Source organism: Rana temporaria, chromosome 2, assembly GCF_905171775.1.
Source record: "Rana temporaria chromosome 2, aRanTem1.1, whole genome shotgun sequence".
Classification (NCBI taxonomy): Eukaryota; Metazoa; Chordata; class Amphibia; order Anura; family Ranidae; genus Rana; species Rana temporaria.
Genome location: NC_053490.1, coordinates 15,587,252 through 15,608,990, shown reverse-complemented (window position 1 = coordinate 15,608,990; position 21,739 = coordinate 15,587,252). Strand labels below are relative to the sequence as shown.

The 21,739-nt window shown below is 46.9% G+C and overlaps 1 protein-coding gene across 1 annotated transcript in view; it reads left to right on the top strand.

Annotated features, from left to right (window-relative positions):
• The window catches only part of LOC120928185 (ecto-ADP-ribosyltransferase 5-like), a 34,990-nt gene that overhangs the window by 10,168 nt on the left and 3,083 nt on the right, over nucleotides 1–21,739 (top strand). The window contains exons 3-4 of the mRNA XM_040339295.1: nucleotides 12,387–13,071; nucleotides 20,564–20,596. Coding sequence (XP_040195229.1) covers nucleotides 12,387–13,071; nucleotides 20,564–20,596 — 718 coding nt within the window. The remainder of the gene's footprint in view (nucleotides 1–12,386; nucleotides 13,072–20,563; nucleotides 20,597–21,739) is intronic.

Below are 21,739 nucleotides of genomic sequence, written 5' to 3'. Positions count from 1 at the left end.
GGGCATGCTGGGGAGGGGTATTTCTGTGGCGGAGGCCGTTGCTCTGGGTTCTTCGCGGGTTCCTGGTTCCGGGTGCGGCACCCTCCTTTAGGGTGTGCGCACATCACGGGCCCCATCACTATGGCCTTCCTGGCCTGGGGTCGCGTGCTACGTGGAGTTTCTGACTCTGGGCCCTCCTGGCCTGGAGCAACTGATGCTACCAATGGGCCCCAGTGACTTACTGGGTCCCCACTCCTTTTGAGAAGATCCTGGGCTGTATGCTGTCCGGTGGGGGATCGGCTTGAGGAAAACCCAGAGGCAGGTGATCCAAAAGGGCTTGAACGAACCATCGGGATCTGGTGACCGGACATTGACAGGTACACTCACGCTGTCAACCGGTGACCCTAACGTTATTTACTGGGAGGATTCGCTCTATCATCTAACTTAACTTCGCACTAGGCCTGTGGCAGAGGTCTCAACATTCAATCAGAGCCAAGTCTGTGGCAGAGACTTGTTCCTCCCAGAAACTTCGAGTGACGCTCTGGCTGCCAGGCCTGTGGCGGGGGTCTGTCCGGGGGCACTTCACCCACTCCAACTAGAGTGGCGACGTACTGATGCAACTACAGAAGGCAGGACTGCTTTCTTACATCCAAAGCCTGATACTGCGAGGTTATTCTATTCTCATCAACCTATCCTGTCTACCTCAAGTTGATGTGTTGGTCGTGTGGGACCAAGAAATATAGCATTCAGAAAACTTCATCTACAGATTGGACATTCGATTACTGCTCTACTCACTACCTTCACCCCTAGACACTACATAGAGGTAACTTAATACGCCGATCCCAAATCAATCAGCGGCTCCTGAGGGGGTAGCGCTACAATTGCTATCAGTGCAGCTTTTAAAAAAAATATTAACCTTCAGCTAAACAAATAAGCCGCATTACTAATATCCCAAGTACACATACGTGATAAAGACGCAGGCACATTCAGTCCTGGGTGTGTTTTTTTCTCCAGCTTGTCCAACAAAAATAGGTACCAGTCAATTTGTAAAGCATATGTAATCATTTCATTCATATTGGATAGAGTAGGGAGTGGACAGTTTGTTTTTTTTGTATCTTCCTGGTGCTCCACTTGGGAGATTTCCTTTCATTTTCTGTCTTATAGACACAACAGGAAGTGAAAAGAATTGTCTCTAAAGTGAGAGGGCCATATTCTCCTACATTTGCGGCGGCCGTAGCGTAAGGAATTTACACTACGCTGCCGCAACTTACTGGAGCAAGTGCCGTATTCCTCAAGCACTTGCTCCGTAGTTTGCGGAGGCGTAGTGCAAAAGGCCCGGCGTATCCCCGCGTATTTCAAAGGGGGCGGCTTCTATTTAAATTAAGTGCGCCCCCGCTTCGATCGAACTGCGCATGCGCCGGGCTAAAAATAGCCCAGTGCGCATGCTCCAGTTCTCGGCGGAAAGCGTCAATGACGCCGACGTGTGCGTCATTGACGTAAATTCGTATTCAAGAACGACTTAGGAAAACGACGTACCCGACGGGAAAAGACGACGCGGACCCGACGCCATACTTAACATGGATACGGCGGACTTGCGTAAACTTACCCCTCATATAGCAGGGGTAAGTTTACGCTTACGCAAACGACGTAAGCGACGGTTACGCGACGCAATTTCGTTCGGGAATCGACGTATCAGGCTCATTTGCATAAACAAATGAGACCTGAACGTAAACGCCACCTAGCGGCCGGCGGCGAATTACATTTAAGATCCGACAGTGTAAGTGACTTACACATGTCGGATCTTCAGCGTATCTATGCGAAAATTATTCTAGGAATCACTTGCATAGATACGCGGGTCAAAAAATAGATACAACGGAGTATCCTGAGATACTCCGTCGTAACTCTTCTGAGAATATGGCCCAGAGAAATGTTCTATCAGACAGTTGCCACCAGAATAATGCCGCGTACACAGGGGCGGACTGACCATTGAGTCATTGGGGCACTGCCCGAGGGCCCCATTCCACTAGGGGGCCCCATCAGGGTTGCCAGGCTCAGTAAAACCAGGGACAGTATGTAAAAATCTATGTTTTTTTTTACACCTGTCCTTGATATGTCCGAAACCGACATGCTTTTGATGTGAAAATCCCGCGATTTTAGCTGCCCTGCCTATGCACTGCCTCCTGGCGTGGTGGCCATCTGTAAGCCCGGGGGGCCCCATAATCTTCTATTGCCCGGGGGCCCCATGAGTTGTCAGTCCGCTCCTGCGCGTACACACGATCGGAAATGCGTCTGGTTTTTTTTTCCGACGGAATGTTGGCTCAAACTTGCGTTGCATACACACGGTCACACAAAATTACGACTGTCAAGAACGCGGTGACGTACAACACTACGAGCCGAGAAAAATGAATTTCAATGATTGCGAGAATGTGTCAAATTGATTCCTAGCATGCAGGGTTTTTTTGGGTGTGGGAATTGCATACAGACGATCGGAATTTCCAACAATAACTTTTCCTGTCGGAAAAAATTGAGAACCAGCTCTCAAATTTTTGTTGTGGGAAATTCCGACAGAAAAAGTCAGATGGAGCCTTCACACAGTCGGAATTTCCGATCAATAGCTCACAACGAACTTTTCTTGTCGGAAATTTCCGCTCCTGTGTACGCGGTATAAGTTTCCTCATTGAAAGATTTCTCCTCTATTCCTGCTCTAATGACAACTCGTGTTTTTTTTTTTTTCCCACCACTTTCAGTCCCGAGTAACAATGGTCACAAGGCTAAATAGAAAGAGTGAATCTCCCCAGAAGGGAAACCGACAACAAAAAGGTTCTAACCTCTCACCACACCATCCAAAATATAAAAAAAGCTTTGGCTTTAGATAAATGTTATACTAATTTATTAAGAGGTAGCAAAAATATGGGAAGAAGGGTGAGGGGTGAATCAGGATGGCCTTAAAATGCAGTTTGTCTTAATCACCATACTAAGCTCAAATCCTCTAAGGCAGGGGTGGCAAACACAAGGCCCGCAGGCCGAATCCGGCCCGCCAGACCTTGCCATGTGGCCCGCGCATCCGTGATCCGAACGGGTCGATCCGCGGAGCGCACCGCTGCCTCGGCCTTAGGAAAGGCCGTGGCTTCGGCCTAGCGCCGGAGTGGTCGGCCATCTTGGTACACCCGGCGGCATCGGCTGCCTAGGTCCCACCTTCTGGAGCCTGCAGTTCCTATGATTGACGTCCCGGAGATCCAATCCCCGGACCGCGGGACGTGTGACGTCCATCATAGGCGCCGCAGACTCCACAAGGCGGCAATTACAAGCCTCCTCCAGTCCATACCATGCACTGCAAAGATCCTGGCTCGGGCGGGGTTCTCTGCTCTCCTTTCTGGCTGGCTGGCTGGCTGCATGTCAGGTAGGTGAAGTCAGTGTATGTCAGGTAGGTGAGGTCAGTGTATGTCAGGTAGGTATATGTATGTCAGGTAGGTCCATGTATGTCAGGTAGGTCCATGTATGTCAGGTAGGTGAGGTCAGTATGTCAGGTAGGTGAAGTCTATGTATGTCAGGTAGGTCCATGTATGTCAGGAAGGTGAAGTCAGTGTATGTCAGGTAGGTCCATGTATGTCAGGTAGGTCCATGTATGTCAGGTAGGTGAGGTCAGTATGTCAGGTAGGTGAAGTCTATGTATGTCAGGTAGGTCCATGTATGTCAGGTAGGTGAAGTCATTGTGTATGTCAGGTAGGTCCATGCATGTCAGGTAGCCCATCCCATCCTATCCCACCCCACCCCACCATACCCCATCTCATCTCATTCCATCCCATAATAAATAGCGGACACATAGTCTTATAGATACAATTGGCCCTTTGAGGGCAACCATACTGCTAATGCGGCCCCCGATGAATTTGAGTTTGCCACCCCTGGTCTAAGGCCTTACTTTTTATCACTTTGAATGTCTGTCTGATCCACATGCTCTGCTAAATGGTTGCCTTTTTGTGGTACATGATCATATTTTTTTTAAGACAAGATAGCTGGGAAAGTTCTAGTGGTATCCTGAACATTGACTTCTATAGCAGAAGAGCTGGAAAGATTCTTGTGGTATATCCACCAGAGACTTCTTAGGCAGTAGAGCGGAGAAGGATCCTGTGGTACCTTGATCATAGACTTCCAAGGAAGGAGCGTAAGAAGGTTCATGTAGTATCTTGGTGTAAATCAGGGTTTGACAAATTTGCTTGGAATCTAGGAGCCAGCTAAAAAAGTTGGGAGCCAGAAAACGCGCCCCCTCCCGACGAGCTCGCGTACAGAAGCGAACACATACGTGAGCAGCGCCCGCATATGTAAACGGTATTCAAACCACACATGTGAGGTATCGCCGTGATCATTAGAGCGAGAGCAATAATTCTAGCCCTAGACCTCCTCTGTAACTCAAAACATGCAACCTGTAGATTTTTTTAAACGTCGCCTATGAAGATTTTAAAGGGTAAAAGTTTGTCGGCATTCCACGAGCGGACGCAATTTTGAAGCGTGACATGTTGGGTATGAATTTACTCGGCGTAACATTATCTTTCATAATATAAAAAAAAATGAGGATAACTTTACTGTTGTCTTATTATAAAAAAAGTGTATTTTTTTCCCAAAAAAGTGTGCTTGTAAGACCGCCGCGCAAATACGGCGTGACAGAAAGTATTGCAACGATCGCCATTTTATTCTCTAGGGTGTTAGGATAAAAAATATATATGTTTGGGGGTTCTAAATAGAGGAAAGAAGATGGCAGTGAAAATAGTGAAAAATAGTAAAAAATTACATTAGAATTGCTGTTTAACTTGCAATGCTTAACTTGTAATACCAACGGCCACCACCAGATGGCACCAGCTCACACATCTGGTGGTAATGACTTGTAATACCAATGGCTCACCACCAGATGGCGCCAGCTCACAAAAAATGTTTTTGTTTTTTGCCCACCTTCCAAGCCAAGTCGCCAGGACACTATTTCTAGTCGCCATGGCGACCGGGATTTGTCGAGCCCTGGTGTAAATTGATGATATATTACACCATCTTGGAACTGCAAATATGTGTCCATTATACTAAACTTATTATGGTGATTTTTGTTTTTTATTTAGCATCTTTAACAAGATTTTAACTACTGTATTTATTGGCGTATAACACACACTTTTTCACCCTGAGAATAGCGTGTGCGTGTTATACGCCAATACTTCAATTTTAGCTGCCTCGGAGGGGATAGGGAGGGCCGTCAGATCACATACAGTGAGAATCTCCTGTTTACTTGGCGGCCTCTGTAATAGGAAGTCCCGTCTCCTGGGCCGCCATTGGTCCACTGTTTTGTCTATCATAGGAGATTCTCACTGTATGTAATCTGTCGGTGCTTGTCCTGCCCCTCTCCCTGTCCCCTGCAAGGCTGCAGATGGGCATCAATCAGGCTGCATGGATGGCAATGTTGAGGCTACGCCATTAAAGGCAATGGTGAGGCTGCTGCATTGATGGCACGTGTAAAGGCTGCATTGATGTGGACTGGTGAGGTTGCATCAATGGCACTTGTGGGGCTGCATATTGCCACTGACTTTTATTTTGATTCCTTATTTAAAATGTTACTTTTCTTCCTGAAACGTCCCTCTTAAAGTGTTATACGCCGATAAATACGGTATGTAATAAAGTTGTTATATGGTATATGTTCTCTTTAACCACTTAAGCCCCGGACCTTTAGGCAGCTAAATGCCCAGGCCAGGTTTTGCGATTCGGCACTGCGTCGCTTTAACAGACAAGTGCGCGGTCGTGCGACGTGGCTCCCAAACAAAATTGGCGTCCTTTTTTCCCCACAAATAGAGATTTCTTTTGGTGGTATTTGATCACCTCTGCGGTTTTTATTTTTTGCGCTATAAACAAAAATAGAGCGACAATTTTGAAAAAAATTCAATATTTTTTACTTTTTGCTATAATAAATATCCCCCAAAAACATATATACATTTTTTTTTTTCCTCAGTTTAGGCCGATACATATTCTTCTACCTATTTTTGGTAAAAAAAATCGCAATAGGCGTTTATCGATTGGTTTGCGCAAAATTTATAGCGTTTACAAAATAGGGGATAGTTTTATTGCATTTTTATTAATTCTTTTTTTTTTACTACTATTGGCGGCGATCAGCGATTTTTTTCATGACTGCGGCATTATGGCGGACACTTCGGACAATTTTGACACATTTTTGGGACCATTGTAATTTTCACAGCAAAAAATGCATTTAAATTGCATTGTTTATTGTGAAAATGACAGTTGCAGTTTGGGAGTTAACCACAGGGGGCGCTGTAGGAGTTAGGGTTCACTTAGTGTGTGTTTACAACTGTAGGGGGGTGTGGCTGTAGGACTGACGTCATCGATCGAGTATCCCTATAAAGGGGATCACTCGATCGATGCGCCGCCACAGTGAAGCACGGGGAAGCCGTGTTTACATACGGCTCTCCCCGTTCTTCAGCTCCGGGGAGCGATCGCGACGGAGCGGCTATAAACGAATAGCCGCGCCGTCGTCCCGGATCGCTCCCAGCGGGAATCCAACCGCCGCATGTAACGGGGGGGGGGGGGGGTCCCGATTGGACCCCCCCACCCGCTAGAAGGCAAGGACGTACATGTACGCCCATTTGCCTGTACGTGCCATTCTGTGGACGTACATATACATGCGGCGGTCAGAAAGTGGTTAAAGTTCCAATTCACTTTCTCTACCTCCAGTTGGTGAGGTAGTGGAGAAATATTACTATAGTACTTGAAATTGAAAAAGGGATGGTGCTATACGAGGGAGGTCTGGTTCAATGGTTCTACCCATTTAAAGGAAAGCAGAGAACATTCTTGTGGTATTTCTATCACAGACTTCTAAGGAAGGGGAGCTGTGAAGCTTCGTGTGGTATCTTGATCATAGACTTCTAATGTAGGAGAGCTGAGAAGGTTCTTGTAGTATCTTGATCCAATACTTCCAAGAAAGGAGAGCTGAAGAGGTTCCAATTATTGGATCGTTTATCTCAGCCAATTACTTACCACATTTTTCCAATAGGGGGGAAGCCACAACTGCTTTTTCAAGGCCAAATACTCTGACTTTAGTACCGTGTTTCCCCGTAAGTAAGCCATACTCTGAAAGTAAGCCCTAGCGTGATTATCGGGGCGGGCTGCAATATAAGCCCTACCCCGAAAGTAAGCCCTAGTCAAAGTTCATTAAAAATCTATTTTTTTCAAACCTATACATTGCTGCAGTGTTTCCGTTAAAAAATATGGTACCGTTATGTTTAAAGCCACTGCTAATCCATCCTCTTCTCGCCTCATCTGCATCCCGTCCCTCTTTACTGTAAGCAGTGAGCCGGCTCTTCTCGTTCCTCCTCTCCTCCCCCCTGACATCTTCAGCCCGTCCCTTATTACTGCACGGAGCGAGCCGATGGCAGGTGACCTCGGCTCTTCTCTCTCCTTCTCTCCTCCCGCCTGATGTCTTCAGCCCGATCCCGCGTAGCACGCTGACGTCAGCGGGATCTCTTCTCTCTCACTCTCTCCTCCTGGATGACAAAAGAAGAGCAGGTGAATACCGGTACACCAGGGAGCTGTATACCCTACGGTGAAAGGTATTTTCTATGGTACTGCACCTTATACAGTGCCAAGATGTCTTTCTCAAAATACCGTAATGACTCCTGACCTGACAGTTGGGGGGGGGTGACAGGGGGACACAGAATCTTTGTAAAATGTGTACATTCCGTAAATAAATAAGCCCTACCCCGAAAGTAAGCCCTAGTGTGTTTTTTGTGGACAAAATTAATATAAGACCCAGTCTTACTATCGGGGAAACACGGTAAGTTAGTATCTTTAAGAGCTTTTCAGAAGGGAAGACTTCTGCAGCTATCATATTCTTAGGTCTAATCCCAGGAAAGCTACAAAGGGTTTACACATATCCTCCTACGGCCTGAGTCTAGAATAAAAAGCCATGCAGTAAAAAGTGTAACACAGGTGGTAACACAAACGATTTTTCCTCAAGCAACACCTGAGATAGCATGCTCAATATAATCTGGCAGAGGAAATAACACTGGGGTAGATTCAGAGAGCAATTACGCCTGCGTATCCATAGATACGCCGCGTAATTGCTAAGTAGCGCCGGCGTATCTACTTTCTGTATTCAGAAAGCTAGATACGCCGACTTTAACCTAAGATACGACTGGCATAAGTCTCTTACGCCGTCGTATCTTAGGGTGCATTCTGCCGCTGGCCGCTAGGTGGCGTTCCCATAGATGTCAGCGTAGAGTATGCAAATTACATACTTACGCCGATTCACGAACGTATGTGCGCCCGGCGGTAGTTTTTTACGTCGTTTGCGTACGTCGTTTTCGGCGTAAGGCTGCTCCTGCTATTAGGAGGGGCAGCCAATGTTAAGTATGGACGTCTTTCCCGCGTCGCGATTTGAAAATGTTGCGTCCTTGCGACGTCATTTACCGCAATGCACGTCGGGAAATTTTAGGGACGGCGCATGCGCAGTACGTTCGGCGCGGGAACGCGCCTAATTTAAATGATCCACGCCCCCTACGGGATCATTTGAATTACGCGCGCTTACGCCGGACCCCTTTTACGCTACGCGGCCGCAACTTTATAGGCAAGTGCTTTGTGAATCAAGCACTTGCCCATAAAACTTGTGGCGGCGTAACGTAAATGTCATACGTTACGCCGCTGCAGTTTTGCGCGCCCCTACCTGAATCTACCCCACTGTGCTTAGGAATACAGTTGTGGCCAAAAGTTTTGAGAATGACACAAATTTTTCACAAAGTTTGCTGCTAAACTGCTTTTAGATCTTTGTTTCAGTTGTTTCTGTGATTTAGTGAAATATAATTACACGCACTTCATACGTTTCAAAGGCTTTTATCGACAATTACATGACATTTATGCAAAGAGTCAGTATTTGCAGTGTTGGCCCTTCTTTTTTCAGGACCTCTGCAATTCGACTGGGCATGCTCTCAATCAACTTCTGGGCCAATTCCTGACTGATAGCAAGCCATTCTTTCATAATCACTTCTTGGAGTTTGTCAGAATTTGTGGGTTTTTGTTTGTCCACCTGCCTCTTGAGGATTGACCACAAGTTCTCAATGGGATTAAGATCTGGGGAGTTTCCAGGCCATGGACCCAAAATGTCAACGTTTTGGTCCCCGAGCCACTTAGTTATCACTTTTGCCTTATGGTGAGGTGCTCCATCATGCTGGAAAATGCATCGTTCTTCACCAAACTGTTGTTGGATTGTTGGAAGAAGTTGCTGTTGGAGGGTGTTTTGGTACCATTCTTTGTTCATGGCTGTGTTTTTGGGCAAAATTGTGAGTGAGCCCACTCCCTTGGATGAGAAGCAACCCCACACATGAATGGTCTCAGGATCAGGGCTCAAGTCCTGCAGGAACGGAGTTCCTGCACTTTTTTCACAGCAGGAACTCAGTTCCCTTTGCAGGACTAGAGCAGCCGAGCCGCCCGAGCCAATCCTTCACTAAGCGGCGATGCCCAGCTCGAGTCACTGTCAGGGGCAGGCGAACCTTGGTAATCCTTTATGTTACTGGCCACTTCCTGTATATGGATTCATCGGGTAGTGTGCGGGTATTCCGTCACTTCCTCGATGCCGCAATGTCTCCTGGGAGCTTTTGTCATTGTTCCCAGGAGACATTGCGGAGGTCTGCCGCGAGTTATTACGGGATTTAGAAAGAACTTGCAGTTTAGTAATTATGCATATGAGCGTATCATGTATTTTTTTTTGGTAGGGGAGTGGATCTTGGGTGGGAGTTCCCACACTTTTTTCCCCAGGACTTGACCCCTGCTCAGGATGCTTTACTGTTGGCATGACACAGGACTGATGGTAGCGCTCACCTTTTCTTCTCCGGACAAGCCTTTTTCCTGATGCCCCAAACAATCGGAAAGAGGCTTTGTAACGGTCACCACCGTTTACGACCTTCCATCCCATCCAAGACAGCTTATCGACACTCCAACGAACAGGACCCGATCCATCCCATTTCCCAGAATAAGACGAGACACAGCTCTGTGCTTTCTGGTTTCAAAATGAAGACTGCTTTAATGGTTTCTTCTCAGCTTTTTATGCAGTTACAAACAGGTGACCGTAATCAAAGGGACACTGAAATCTCCACCCCCCCTTCACACCATGGGGCTTCAATCACATACTTTTATCAATAGGATTCACACAAAATACCATCACACAATGAGTTCCCTTCAATCCACATCTTTAGACAGACGTTCTGTCTCCGACAGACAGGTAGTCACACCTGGGCATCAATAGGCTTTAAACCGTGTTATCACACGATGGAAAGGTCTAGGAGCAGACCTGAATTAACACCTTTACACAATGGACAATGAAATGTCTAGGAGTAGATGCAATTAACACCTTTCAAAAGAATGTGTCCCCACATTGAATAAGCCAACAACTTGTGATATGTCAAGACATCCTGCAACCATGAATTATTATTAATGTCCCCTGTCCTGTAATTTAGGATATCATTTCTCAGTCACCCTATGGCCCTATCGGACATAAGGTGACCCTAGACATAAGACTCCTTGGTGACGCCGGTACAGGAGTACCCCTCATCCTTACAAAGTCTCTGTTTGTCCCGGGTCTTTCTGTTACAGGCTTCATCGGAGAATATGACTTTGCCCCAGTCCTCAGCAGTCCATTCACCATATTTTCTGCAGAAGATCAATCTGTCCCTGATGTTTTTTTTGGAGAGAAGTGGCTTCTTTGCTGCCCTTCTTGACGCCAGGACATCTTCCAAAAGTCTTCGCCTCACTGTGCGTGCAAATGCGCTCACACCTGCCTGCTGCCATTCCTGAGCAAGCTCTGCACTGGTGGCACTCCGATCCCGCAGCTGAATCCTCTTGGTCCTGGCGCTTGTTGGACTTTCTTGGGCACCCTGAAGCCTTCTTCACAGACGCAGTGGAATTTTTTTTTATGGGATTAAGTTGATTTTCATGGCAAAGAGGAACTTTGCAATTAATTGCAATTCGTCTGATCACTCTTCATAACATTCTGGAGTATATGCAATTTTCCATCTCAAAAACTGAGGCAGCAGACTTTGTGAAAATTAGTATTTGTGTCATTCTCAAAACTTTTGGCCACGACTGTACATATCAAATAGTAACAGCTAAGCTGACTGCAGCTCTATATCCTACCTACAGAATCCTTGAAAATGTAGAAAGGGAATTGGTAAAAATATACAGGGCTTTTTTTCTCAAACAATAGGTGCTGGAACTCAACCATGACCACCCAAAACCCCTCCCCTTACACACACCCTCCAAATCACATCAAATAGTGGGTGTGGTCAAATTTCACAAACAGTAGGAGGGTCTTAAAGGGCCATTAAATACCAGGAATGCATTACATACAGAGTGCAGAGTTCAGGAGGGTTACACACAGAGTTCAGAGCTGTCACTTGTCAACACAGAAACCGGTCTTCTGTGTTTACACGTGATTGTGGTGAGCAGGCACCAAAGGGTCTGGACCAGAGGTGGTGGAACTGAGTTCCCCCAAGTTCCCCCTGAAAAAAAGCGCTGAAAATATATATCCTATACCTCAAATCCATCTTGCTATAAAGGTAATCTGGGTTGTCCAATACTAGGAGTCAATGGGCTGGATTCAGGTAGATTTGCGCTTTTTTTACAGAGGCGCAGGGCAACGTTTTTGCCCTGCGCCCCCGCGAATTTACTGCGCTGCCCTTGATTCACGGAGCAGTAGCTCCGTAAATTGCGTGGGCGCGCCGGCAAAATGCGTAAGCGCGCAATTTAAATGATCCCGTAGGGGGTGGGAATCATTTAAATTAGGCGCGTTCCCGCGCCGATCGTAGAGCGCATGCTCCGTCGGGAAACTTTCCCGACGTGCGATGCGGCAAATGACGTCGCAAGGACGTCATTTGCTTCAAAGTGAACGTGAATGGCGTCCAGCGCCATTCACGAATCACTTACGCAAACTACGTAAATTTGAAATTTCGCGACGCGGGAACGACGGGTCTACGTAACATTGGCTGCCCCTGCTAATAGCAGGGGGAGCCTTACGCGAAAACCGCCGTAAACTGCGTACGCAGGGCTCGCGTAACGTTGTGAATCGGCGTTAGTGTGCAATTTGCATACTATACGCTGAGCACAACGGGAACGCCACCTAGCGGCCATCGCAAGAATGCAGCCTAAGATATGCGGGCATAAGAGCCTTATGCCGCGCAGATCTTAGGCTGCAGTCGGCGTAACGAGGTTCCTGAATCAGGAGCATTCGTTACGCCGGGGCAAGTAAGCAATTGCGCCTGTGTAACTATGGTTACACAGGCGCAATTGCTTCTTGAATCCAGCCCAATGAGCTCTGACTGCCTCAAGACTTAACCAGCTAACTCTCAATGTTATTTTCCAAACACTTTTGTTCACAGATGAGCCATCAAGCTGCCGTTTTGGACATGATGCCGGATACATTTGATGACCAGTATATTGGCTGTGCAGAATCAATGGAGCTTGAAATGCCAAAAATACTAGAAGAAGAGCTGAAATACAATGAGTTTGCTGTAATGTGGAAAAATGCTAAGGAGATATGGAAGAAAAAAAGATCAGTCCTTCTAAATCAATATGACGACAAGTATGGCATAGCAGTTGTATTGTACACAATGTCAAAGCCATATCCCATAAACAAACAGCTTAACGGAAATGTCTCAATTGCGGGAAAGTCTCGAGATTTCTACATGAAAAATTTCCATTTTAAAGCTCTTCACTTTTACCTGACCCGAGCCTTGCAGGTGCTGAGAACGGGCTGTGCCGGCGAGACTCAAGTCTACCGGGGGACAAAAATTGGTGCTGTGGATGTAGCTAAGAAAATGCGTTTTGATCGGTTTGCATCTTCCTCTAAAAACATGACCATTGCTGAACGATTTGGAAAGAACCCTTTTTTCAACATATCAACCTGCTATGGTGTGGACATTGAAGATTTATCAGTGTTTAAACAGAAAGAAATCCTTATTCCCATTGGAGAAACATTTAACTTGGCAAACCAGATTAACGCCACATATGAGCTAGAGAGCACCGGCAAACTCTGCAGCTACTTCAACTGTGCTTACCTAGGAGGTGAGGGCTACATCTCTCGGTCTGCATGCCTTCTGTTATTCTGAACTAATCTTAAAGCGGGAGTTCACCCAATTCGTTTTTTTTTTCCCCTTAGCTTCATGCTCGTTTTTTCTAGGGGAATCGGCTATTTGTTTTAAAATATGATCTGTACTTACCCGTTTTCGAGATGCATCTTCTTCCGTCGCTTCCGGGTATGGGTCTTCGGGACTGGGCGTTCCTTCTTGATTGACAGTCTTCCGAGAGGCTTCCGACGGTCGCATCCATCGCGTCACTCGTAGCCGAAAGAAGCCAAACGTCGGTGCGGCTCTATACTGCGCCTGCGCACCGACGTTCGGCTTCTTTCGGAAAATCGTGACGCGATGGATGCGACCGTCGGAAGCCTCTTGGAAGACTGTCAATCAAAATAGGAACGCCCAGTGCCGCAGCCCATACCCGGAAGCGACGGAGAGGATGCATCTCGTAAACGGTAAGTACTGTACATATTTTAAAACAAATAGCCGATTCCCCTAGAAAAAACGAGCATGAAGCTAAGGGGAAAATGTGTTCTCCATGGGTGAACCTCCGCTTTAATCTGTACATGCCAAGGGATATGATTTCATAAATTGGGTGTGAGATAGCAAAAGGACTCAGGGAACCCCAAGGACCCAAGAGAACCACAAAACAGAGTGGGCAGGGAGGACTATTTTGGTACAAGATGAGTAGGTGAACTCAGAAAAGAGCAGTTATATATAAAAAAAAATAGATCAATTTATTAACCCCTTAACGCCCGCCGCACGACTATATACGTCCGCAAAATGGCACGGACAGGCAGATGGGCGTATATATACGTCCCTGCCTTCTAGCGGGTGGGGGGTCCGATCGAGACCCCCCCCCCCGCTGCGTGCAGCGGGCGGATTCCCGCGGGGAGCGATTCGGGACGACGGCACGGCTATTCGTTTATAGCCGCTCCGTCGCGATCGCTCCCCGGAGCTGAAGAACGGGGAGAGCCGTATGTAAACATGGCTTCCCCGTGCTTCACTGTGGCGGCGTATCGATCGAGTGAACCTTTTTATAAGGGAGACTCGATCGATGATGTCAGTCCTACAGCCACACCCCCCTACAGTTGTAAACACACACTAGGTGAACCCTAACTCCTACAGCGCCCCCTGTGGTTAACTCCCAAACTGCAACTGTCATTTTCACAATAAACAATGCAATTTAAATGCATTTTTTGCTGTGAAAATGACAATGGTCCCAAAAATGTGTCAAAATTGTCCGAAGTGTCCGCCATAATGTCGCAGTCACGAAAAAAATCGCTGATCACCGCCAATAGTAGTAAAAGAAAAATAATTAATAAAACTGCAATAAAACTATCCCCTATTTTGTAAACGCTATAAATTTTGCGCAAACCAATCGATAAACGCTGATTGCAATTTCTTTTACCAAAAATAGGTAGAAGAATACGTATCGGCCTAAACTGAGGAAAAAAATAATTTTTATATATGTTTTTGGGGGATATTTATTATAGCAAAAAGTAAAAAATATTGCATTTTTTTCAAAATTGTCGCTATTTTTGTTTATAGCGCAAAAAATAAAAACCGCAGAGGTGATCAAATACCACCAAAAGAAAGCTCTATTTGTGGGGAAAAAAGGACGTCAATTTTGTTTCGGAGCCACGTCGCGCGACCGCGCAATTGTCTGTTAAAGCGACGCAGTGCCGAATCGCAAAACCTGGCCTGGGCATTTAGCTGCAAAATGGTCCGGGGCTTAAGTGGTTAATATAGTAACAAACAAACAAAAATAACAAACATCAGACATAAAAGACAATTAAAACAGTACACATATCGTGACAACCGATTAAGTCACTGAAGGTGCAGTCCCCTGGTGGGGGATCCAGGTGAGTGTTGGAGTCACAGTACGGGGGGGGTCTCTCTACTAGTTTTGCGATATAAAATCGCTTCGTCAGGAGAAAATCTAGGAGCAGGTGTCCCGTCAGCTCAAGTGCCCAAAACAACCACGGAAATATTATCTCCCACGGCGGCCAAGGGGGTAGATATGGAAGGAAACCTGCGTGAGATACATAACAGGAAATAAATATGGGGGTCCCAGGACCAGCGGTCCCAGTGAGTAGTGCTGCTGTAGCCAAATTGTTTGGTTGAAGAAGTAAAGGTGAGGAACCAAAGGTGAGATAAATATATAAGAGGCTATGGGCCAGATTCTCGTACTTTTGCGGCGGGCGTAGCGTAAGCCATTTACACTACGCCGCCGCAACTTACTGGAGCAAGTGCCGTATTCCTCAAGCACTTGCTCCGTAGTTTGCGGCGGCGTAGTGTAAAAGGCCCGGCGTATCCCCGCGTAATTCAAAGGGGGGCGGCTTGTATTTAAATTAAGCGTGCCCCCCGTGCCGATCGAAATGCGCATGCGCTGGGCTTAAAATAGCCAATGCTCCAGTTCTCGACGGAAAACATCAATGACGCCGACGTGTGCGTCATTGACGTAAAGTCGTATTCAAGAACGACTTAGGAAAACGACGTACCCGACGGGAAAAGACGACGTGGACCCGACGCCATACTTAACATGGCACACGGCGGACTGGCATAAGGTTACCCCTCATATAGCAGGGGTAACCTTACGCTTACGCAAACGACGGCTACGCGACGCGAATTCGTTCGGGAATCGGCGTATCAGGCTCATTTGCATAAAAAATTTGACCTGAACGTAAACGCCACCTAGCGGTCGGCGTTGTATTGCATTTAGGATCCGACGGTGTAGGTCATTTACACCAGTCGGATCCTAGCCTAAGTCTGGCGTATCTTGTTTTGTGAATACAAAATAATGATACGGCGGCGGGAAATTCGAATTACGTCGGTGTATCAGTAGATGCTCCGGCGTAACTCTTCTGAGAATCTGGCCCTATGTTACCAAATAATAGATATGTGCATTCCCGTTCGTACGAATGTTATTTTCGTACGAAAATGTTCATTTTCGTACCCACAGAATAATGTGTACATACGAAAAAATTAAAGCACCAAAATACGAAAACGACGGGATTACGAATGAGCCGCATAACGAACAACCGCAAATACGAACGAACGATCTGACGAAAATACGACAAAACGAAAACGGCAAAAGAACGAAAATGACATCTATAACAAAAGATTTGCATTCTGTATCCTGTTTGAATCCCCTCTCTGCTCGTATCCTCAGCCGCATGTCCACATGACACCTACAACAAAAGATTTGCATTCTGTATATTGTTTGAATCCCCTCTCTGTTCGTATCCTCAGCCGTATGTTCACACGACATCCACAACAAAAGATTTGCATTCTGTATCCTGTTTGAATCCCCTCTCTGTTCGCACCCTCAGTCGTATGTTCACACGACATCCACAACAAAAGATTTGCATTCTGTATCCTGTTTGAATCCCTTCTCTGCTCGTATCCTCAGTCGTATGTTCACACGACATCCACAACAAAAGATTTGCACTCTGTATCTTGTTTGAATCCCCTCTCTGTTCGCATCCCCAGTCGTATGCTCACACGACATCCACAACAAAAGGCCCGCACCCTGTATTTTGAATTCCTTTTTTCTGTTCGTATTTTGGATTCAACAGAATGCAAATCTTTTGCCACAGATGTCACACGAACACACGACCGAAAACACCAAAAGAAAAAGGACCCAAAACACAGAATGCAAATCCCTTGCCACAGATGTAATTTTCGTTTTTTTGAATGGGCAGTGAGTGTAGTTAGTGAAGCAGCTTCTCTTTTGTGCTGAGTAGTACAGTAAAGCCAAATAATCTTTTCTGTGGATTTTCATCTGAAGGGAGATCAGTTGGCTAGACTTTTGAACCCAAAAATGGTTTTCTGATGGAGTTTAAAAACGAACAAATTTTCTGAGAACGAACGGAAAATGATCGTTTTTATGTTTGTTGTTAAAAAAGTCTGACCAAGTGTATGGGGCCTAACAATAGTTAATATGGATGAGCCGCGTGTTGAAAGTGCCGCGAATCCCGCGATATATTTACGAAAGTACAAAATGAAGAAAATCCTTTTTCTGTTCGTATCTTCAGTCGCATGTTCATATGACATCCACAACAAATTGTCATAGATGTCACACGAACACACGACCGAAAACACGAACAGAAAAAGGAATCCAAAACACAGAATCCAAATCATTGACGAAAATTCACGAAAATGATTGTCTAACAAGTAACGGACATGAATTAAACAGAATAACGAACCATCCCGCATGTACGAAAATAAAACGGTAACGAAAATACGAAACGATCGGAATACGAAAAAATCTCGTCGTACGAAAAACGAACGGAAACGAACAGGAAAACGGGCGTCTTACGAAAAACGAACGGAACGATACGAAACAGAACAAAAAAAACGAAAAAAAATTCTGTGCACATGTCTAGTATTCACAAAGCACTTGCCTCCTAACTTACGGTGGCGTATCGTAAATGGGGCCGGCGTAAGCGCGCCTAATTCAAATAAGGATGGGGGGGCGTGTTTTATGGAAATGATTGGTGACCAGACGTGATTGACGTTTTTTTTACGAACGGCGCATGCACATCTCCCAGTGTGCATTGCTCCAAAGTACGCCGCAAGGATGTATTGGTTTCGGCGTGAACGTAAATTACGTCCAGCCCCATTCACAGACGACTTATGCAAACGACGTAAAATTTTCAAATTTCGATGCGGGAACGACGGCCATACTTAACATTGACTAGGCCAGCTATTTGTTGGAATAACTTTACGCCGGAAAACGTCTTACGTAAACGGCGTATCTTTACTGCGACGGGCGCACGTACGTTCGTGAATCGGTGTATCTAGTCAATTGCATATTCTACGCCAAACTCAGTGGAAGCGCCACCTAGCGGCCAGCGTAAATATTGTACCCTAAGATACGACGGCGCAGGCCGTCATATCTTAGCTAGGTTTAAAGCGGGGGTTCACCCTATCGACCAAAAAAAAAAATATTTTTTTTCTTTTACCTTAAAATCAGGCATTGTAGCGCGAGCTACAGTATGCCTGTCCCGATTTTTTTACCCCCGTACTCACCTTGTAGTCGTCCATCGAAGATACCGGGGAATGGGCGTGCCTATGGAGACGGAGGATGATTGACGGCCGGCTCTGGCGCGTCACGCTTCTCCGGAAATAGCCGAAATAGGCTTGGTCTTCACGACGCGTGCGCATAGCCTGTGCGCAGGCGCCGTGAAGAGCCGAGACCTACTCCGGCTGTCTTCGGGGAGAGTGACGTGCCAGGGCCGGCCGTCAATCATCCTCCCTCTCCATAGGCACGCCCATTCCCCGCGGGAGCCGAAATCTACGATGTCCGAGTACAAGGTGAGTACGGGGTTAAAAAAATCGGGACAGGCATACTGTAACTCGCGCTACAATGCCTGTCTCGATGGTAAAATGTGTCGGGGGGGGGGGGGTGAACTACCGCTTTAAGTGTATCTCAGTTTGAGCATACACTTAAACTTACGACGGCTTAGATTCAGAGTTACGCCGGCGTATCTACTGATACGCCGGCGTAACCCTACCTGAATCTGGCTATATATCTACAGATCACAGTATATTAGTGTGATGGTCTGTGGGAATAATGCGCCCTACAATTGCAGGGAGTGGTGCTCTCAGTTTAGGGGGGAGCGGCAAACAAACCACCCGACCCCCCAATTCGTTTGGGCGGTCGATCGATCAAAACCCACAACCCCGCCACTCGATCGGTCAGTTGGTAAAACCCCCATCCCCCCATCGCTCGTTCGGACGTCCATCCATCAGCCCTACACTTACCCCATCCAGGCCGTGGGCAGCTTTGGTGGCTTCCCCCTGCATCTCCTTCTTAGCGCCTCCCTCCCCGGCTCCCGGCCAATACAGTCGCTTCTCATCTTGGCCAGTCCTATGACTCGCCTCCTGATGGGCTGGGAGGAGAATCAGGAAGACAATAGCGAATATTAATTTGCTATCGTCACACAAGTGCATGGGCTCTGGGCCCAGTGCTTTTTGCCCGATGCCACCCTTTTGTGAAGCCTCTGGCTCTAATCACGTCCTTTAAAAAATAAAATGGGCCGGGCGCATGGATTAGGGGGGCTGCGCACCAGCGCCCGCAATGGAGCCACTGCTTGCAGACATTGGAAAGAATCACCCCCCTTATGGATGGCTAAAAGGATGCTTGGTGTCAGAAGTTGCCCCTTGCTCAAGGAACCTCTGGAGGGACTCTCGTGTTCTACAGAACCCTGGGTGAGAAAGGCTACATTACAATATTGTACAATTTCACCAAACTAAGGCATGGTTGTATAAGAGCCGGTTCACACTGGGGCGACTCGTCAGGCGACTCAGCCGCCTGACGAGTCGCGTCCCATTCAATGCAATGGAACCATTCTAATAGGAGCGACGCAAGTCGCTCCGACTTAGAAAAAGGTTCTTGCACGACTTCGGGGGCGGCTTGGGGCGACCTGCATTGAATTCTTGTCATGGTCTTACCTCTTGCTGGCTTCTTTCATCTGACATGTGCTGGCGGCCATGTTGGTTTCTGGGCTTCTTATAACTTACCACCCTGCGGCTCCTCCTTCCCACTGGGAGGAGCTGGATGCCTTGCATATATATAGGAGGTCTGTTGCTTCAGTTCCCTGCTTGGTCCTCTTGTATTCACATGCTCCTGAGATTGTGCTGCTGCTTTTGGTTACCGACCCGGCTTCCACGGACTACCCTTCTGGCTCTTGATCCCTGGCTTCGTTCGGACTACCCTTCTGGCTCCTGATCCCTGGCTTCGTTCGGACTATCCTTCTGGCTTCTGATCCCTGGCTTCGTTCGGACTACCCTTCTGGCTCCTGATCCCTGGCTTCGTTCGGACTACCCTTCTGGCTCCTGATCCCTGGCTTCGTTCGGACTATCCTTCTGGCTCCTGATCCCTGGCTTCGTTCGGACTACCCTTCTGGCTCCTGATCCCTGGCTTCGTTCGGACTATCCTTCTGGCTCCTGATCCCTGGCTCCGGTGGAAGACTCTGCACTGTTTGATCATCCGTTTGGACTTTTACCTTGCTGTTTGGTTTTCAATAAAGCCTTCCTATTTCATTTATCTATTGTTGTACGTCTGATTCATGCTTCCGTGACACTTCTATACAGAAGTCGTTTTGCAGGTCGCCTCTGAAGTCGTCTTCAGGACGACTTGCAGAGTCGCCCCCAAAGTCGTGCCGCGGAAGTGTGCTGTCATTTTGGGGGATTTTCAACAATGTGGATGTGTTTTTGCATGAGGTGGAGTTTGGACCAGAAGGGGTTATACTTGTGAAAAATGGGCAGGAATATGCAAGCATACAAGCCTTGGGTAATTTTTTTGATTGAGGTTGGGATTTCAGTAGATGAGAGGCGGGGCTCAAAGCTGAACCAGTTTTACGTTTTAGCGGGTTTACAAACTACAGTATGTGGGTTTGATTATGTGAGTGGGGGCTGGTATTTTTCAATGCTCTATTTAATTAATTTACAATATCATTTTATATTTACAGGTGAGAAGAGAGACAGCCCCGTGTGCAATGCTGGTAAGAGAACTAAAAATGAATTAACTGAAATATATAGGGTTATGTGCTGAAGAGGCGGATCCGTGTCCAGACTGACCAATTCTCCCCTTTAGAAGGAATCATGTGACCAGTGACCATGGCATTAGGAGCACATTCACATTAGGACACTGTGTTGGAGGGGACCTCAAGGAGTACTAACATGTTTGAATAAAACTTGTTCAGCTAGTGGAAGGGGGGGGGGGTGTGTGAATTAGAGTGTAAGCTCCTCTGATACAGAGATTGATGTGACTGGCTCAGTGGGTCAGATCCACAGCCAGCCGCCGTAACTTAAATATTCCCATTTAAGTTACACTGGCTGAAAATCTCTACCTAAGTGCCCGATCCACAAAGCACTTACCTAGAAATTTTCGGCTGTGTAACTTAAATCCGGCCGGCGTAAGGCGTTCATATTCAAATGGGGCGAGTCCCATTTAAATTAGGCGCGCTCCCGCGCCGGCTGTACTGCGCATGCTCGTGATGTAATTTTCCCGACGTGCATAGGGCGAAATTACGTTACGCCGAGCTTCGTGAATCGCGCTGGGTCAAAAAAGTTGAGTCGGGAAAAAAAACGAGTTGCGGCGGGAAAAAAAAAAAAAAAGATAGCGTCGCTGGAAAGAAGGGTCTGTTTTTACAAGGTGTAAACAGTTTACACCATGTAAAAGCAGCCCTAATTTTACACATGCAACTTAAAACTTACGGAGAAAAAACGAAGCTGAAAAGCTTCGTGGATCTCCGTGAGTGCTAATTTGCATACCCGAGGCGGCATTTCGACGAGAAATGCCCCCAGCGGCGGATGCGGTACTGCATCTTAAGATCCGACAGTGTAAGGCCCCATACACACGAGAGGATCGATCCGCTGGAATTGATCCGCGGACCGGCTCCAGCGGATAGATCCCCTGGTGTGTACGATCCAGCGGATATTTTTCTGCTGATTTTTTTCCCCCGGGGATGGATTTCCAGCGGATCAAAATTTCTTAACATGCTAAGAAATCGATCCGCTGGAATCCAGTCCAATGGATTGATCCGCTGGTCTGTACAGACTCACCGGATCAATCCGTCCGAATCCATCCCTCGCATGCGTCGTAATGATTCGACGCATGCGTGGAAGTCCTTATATCACAGCGT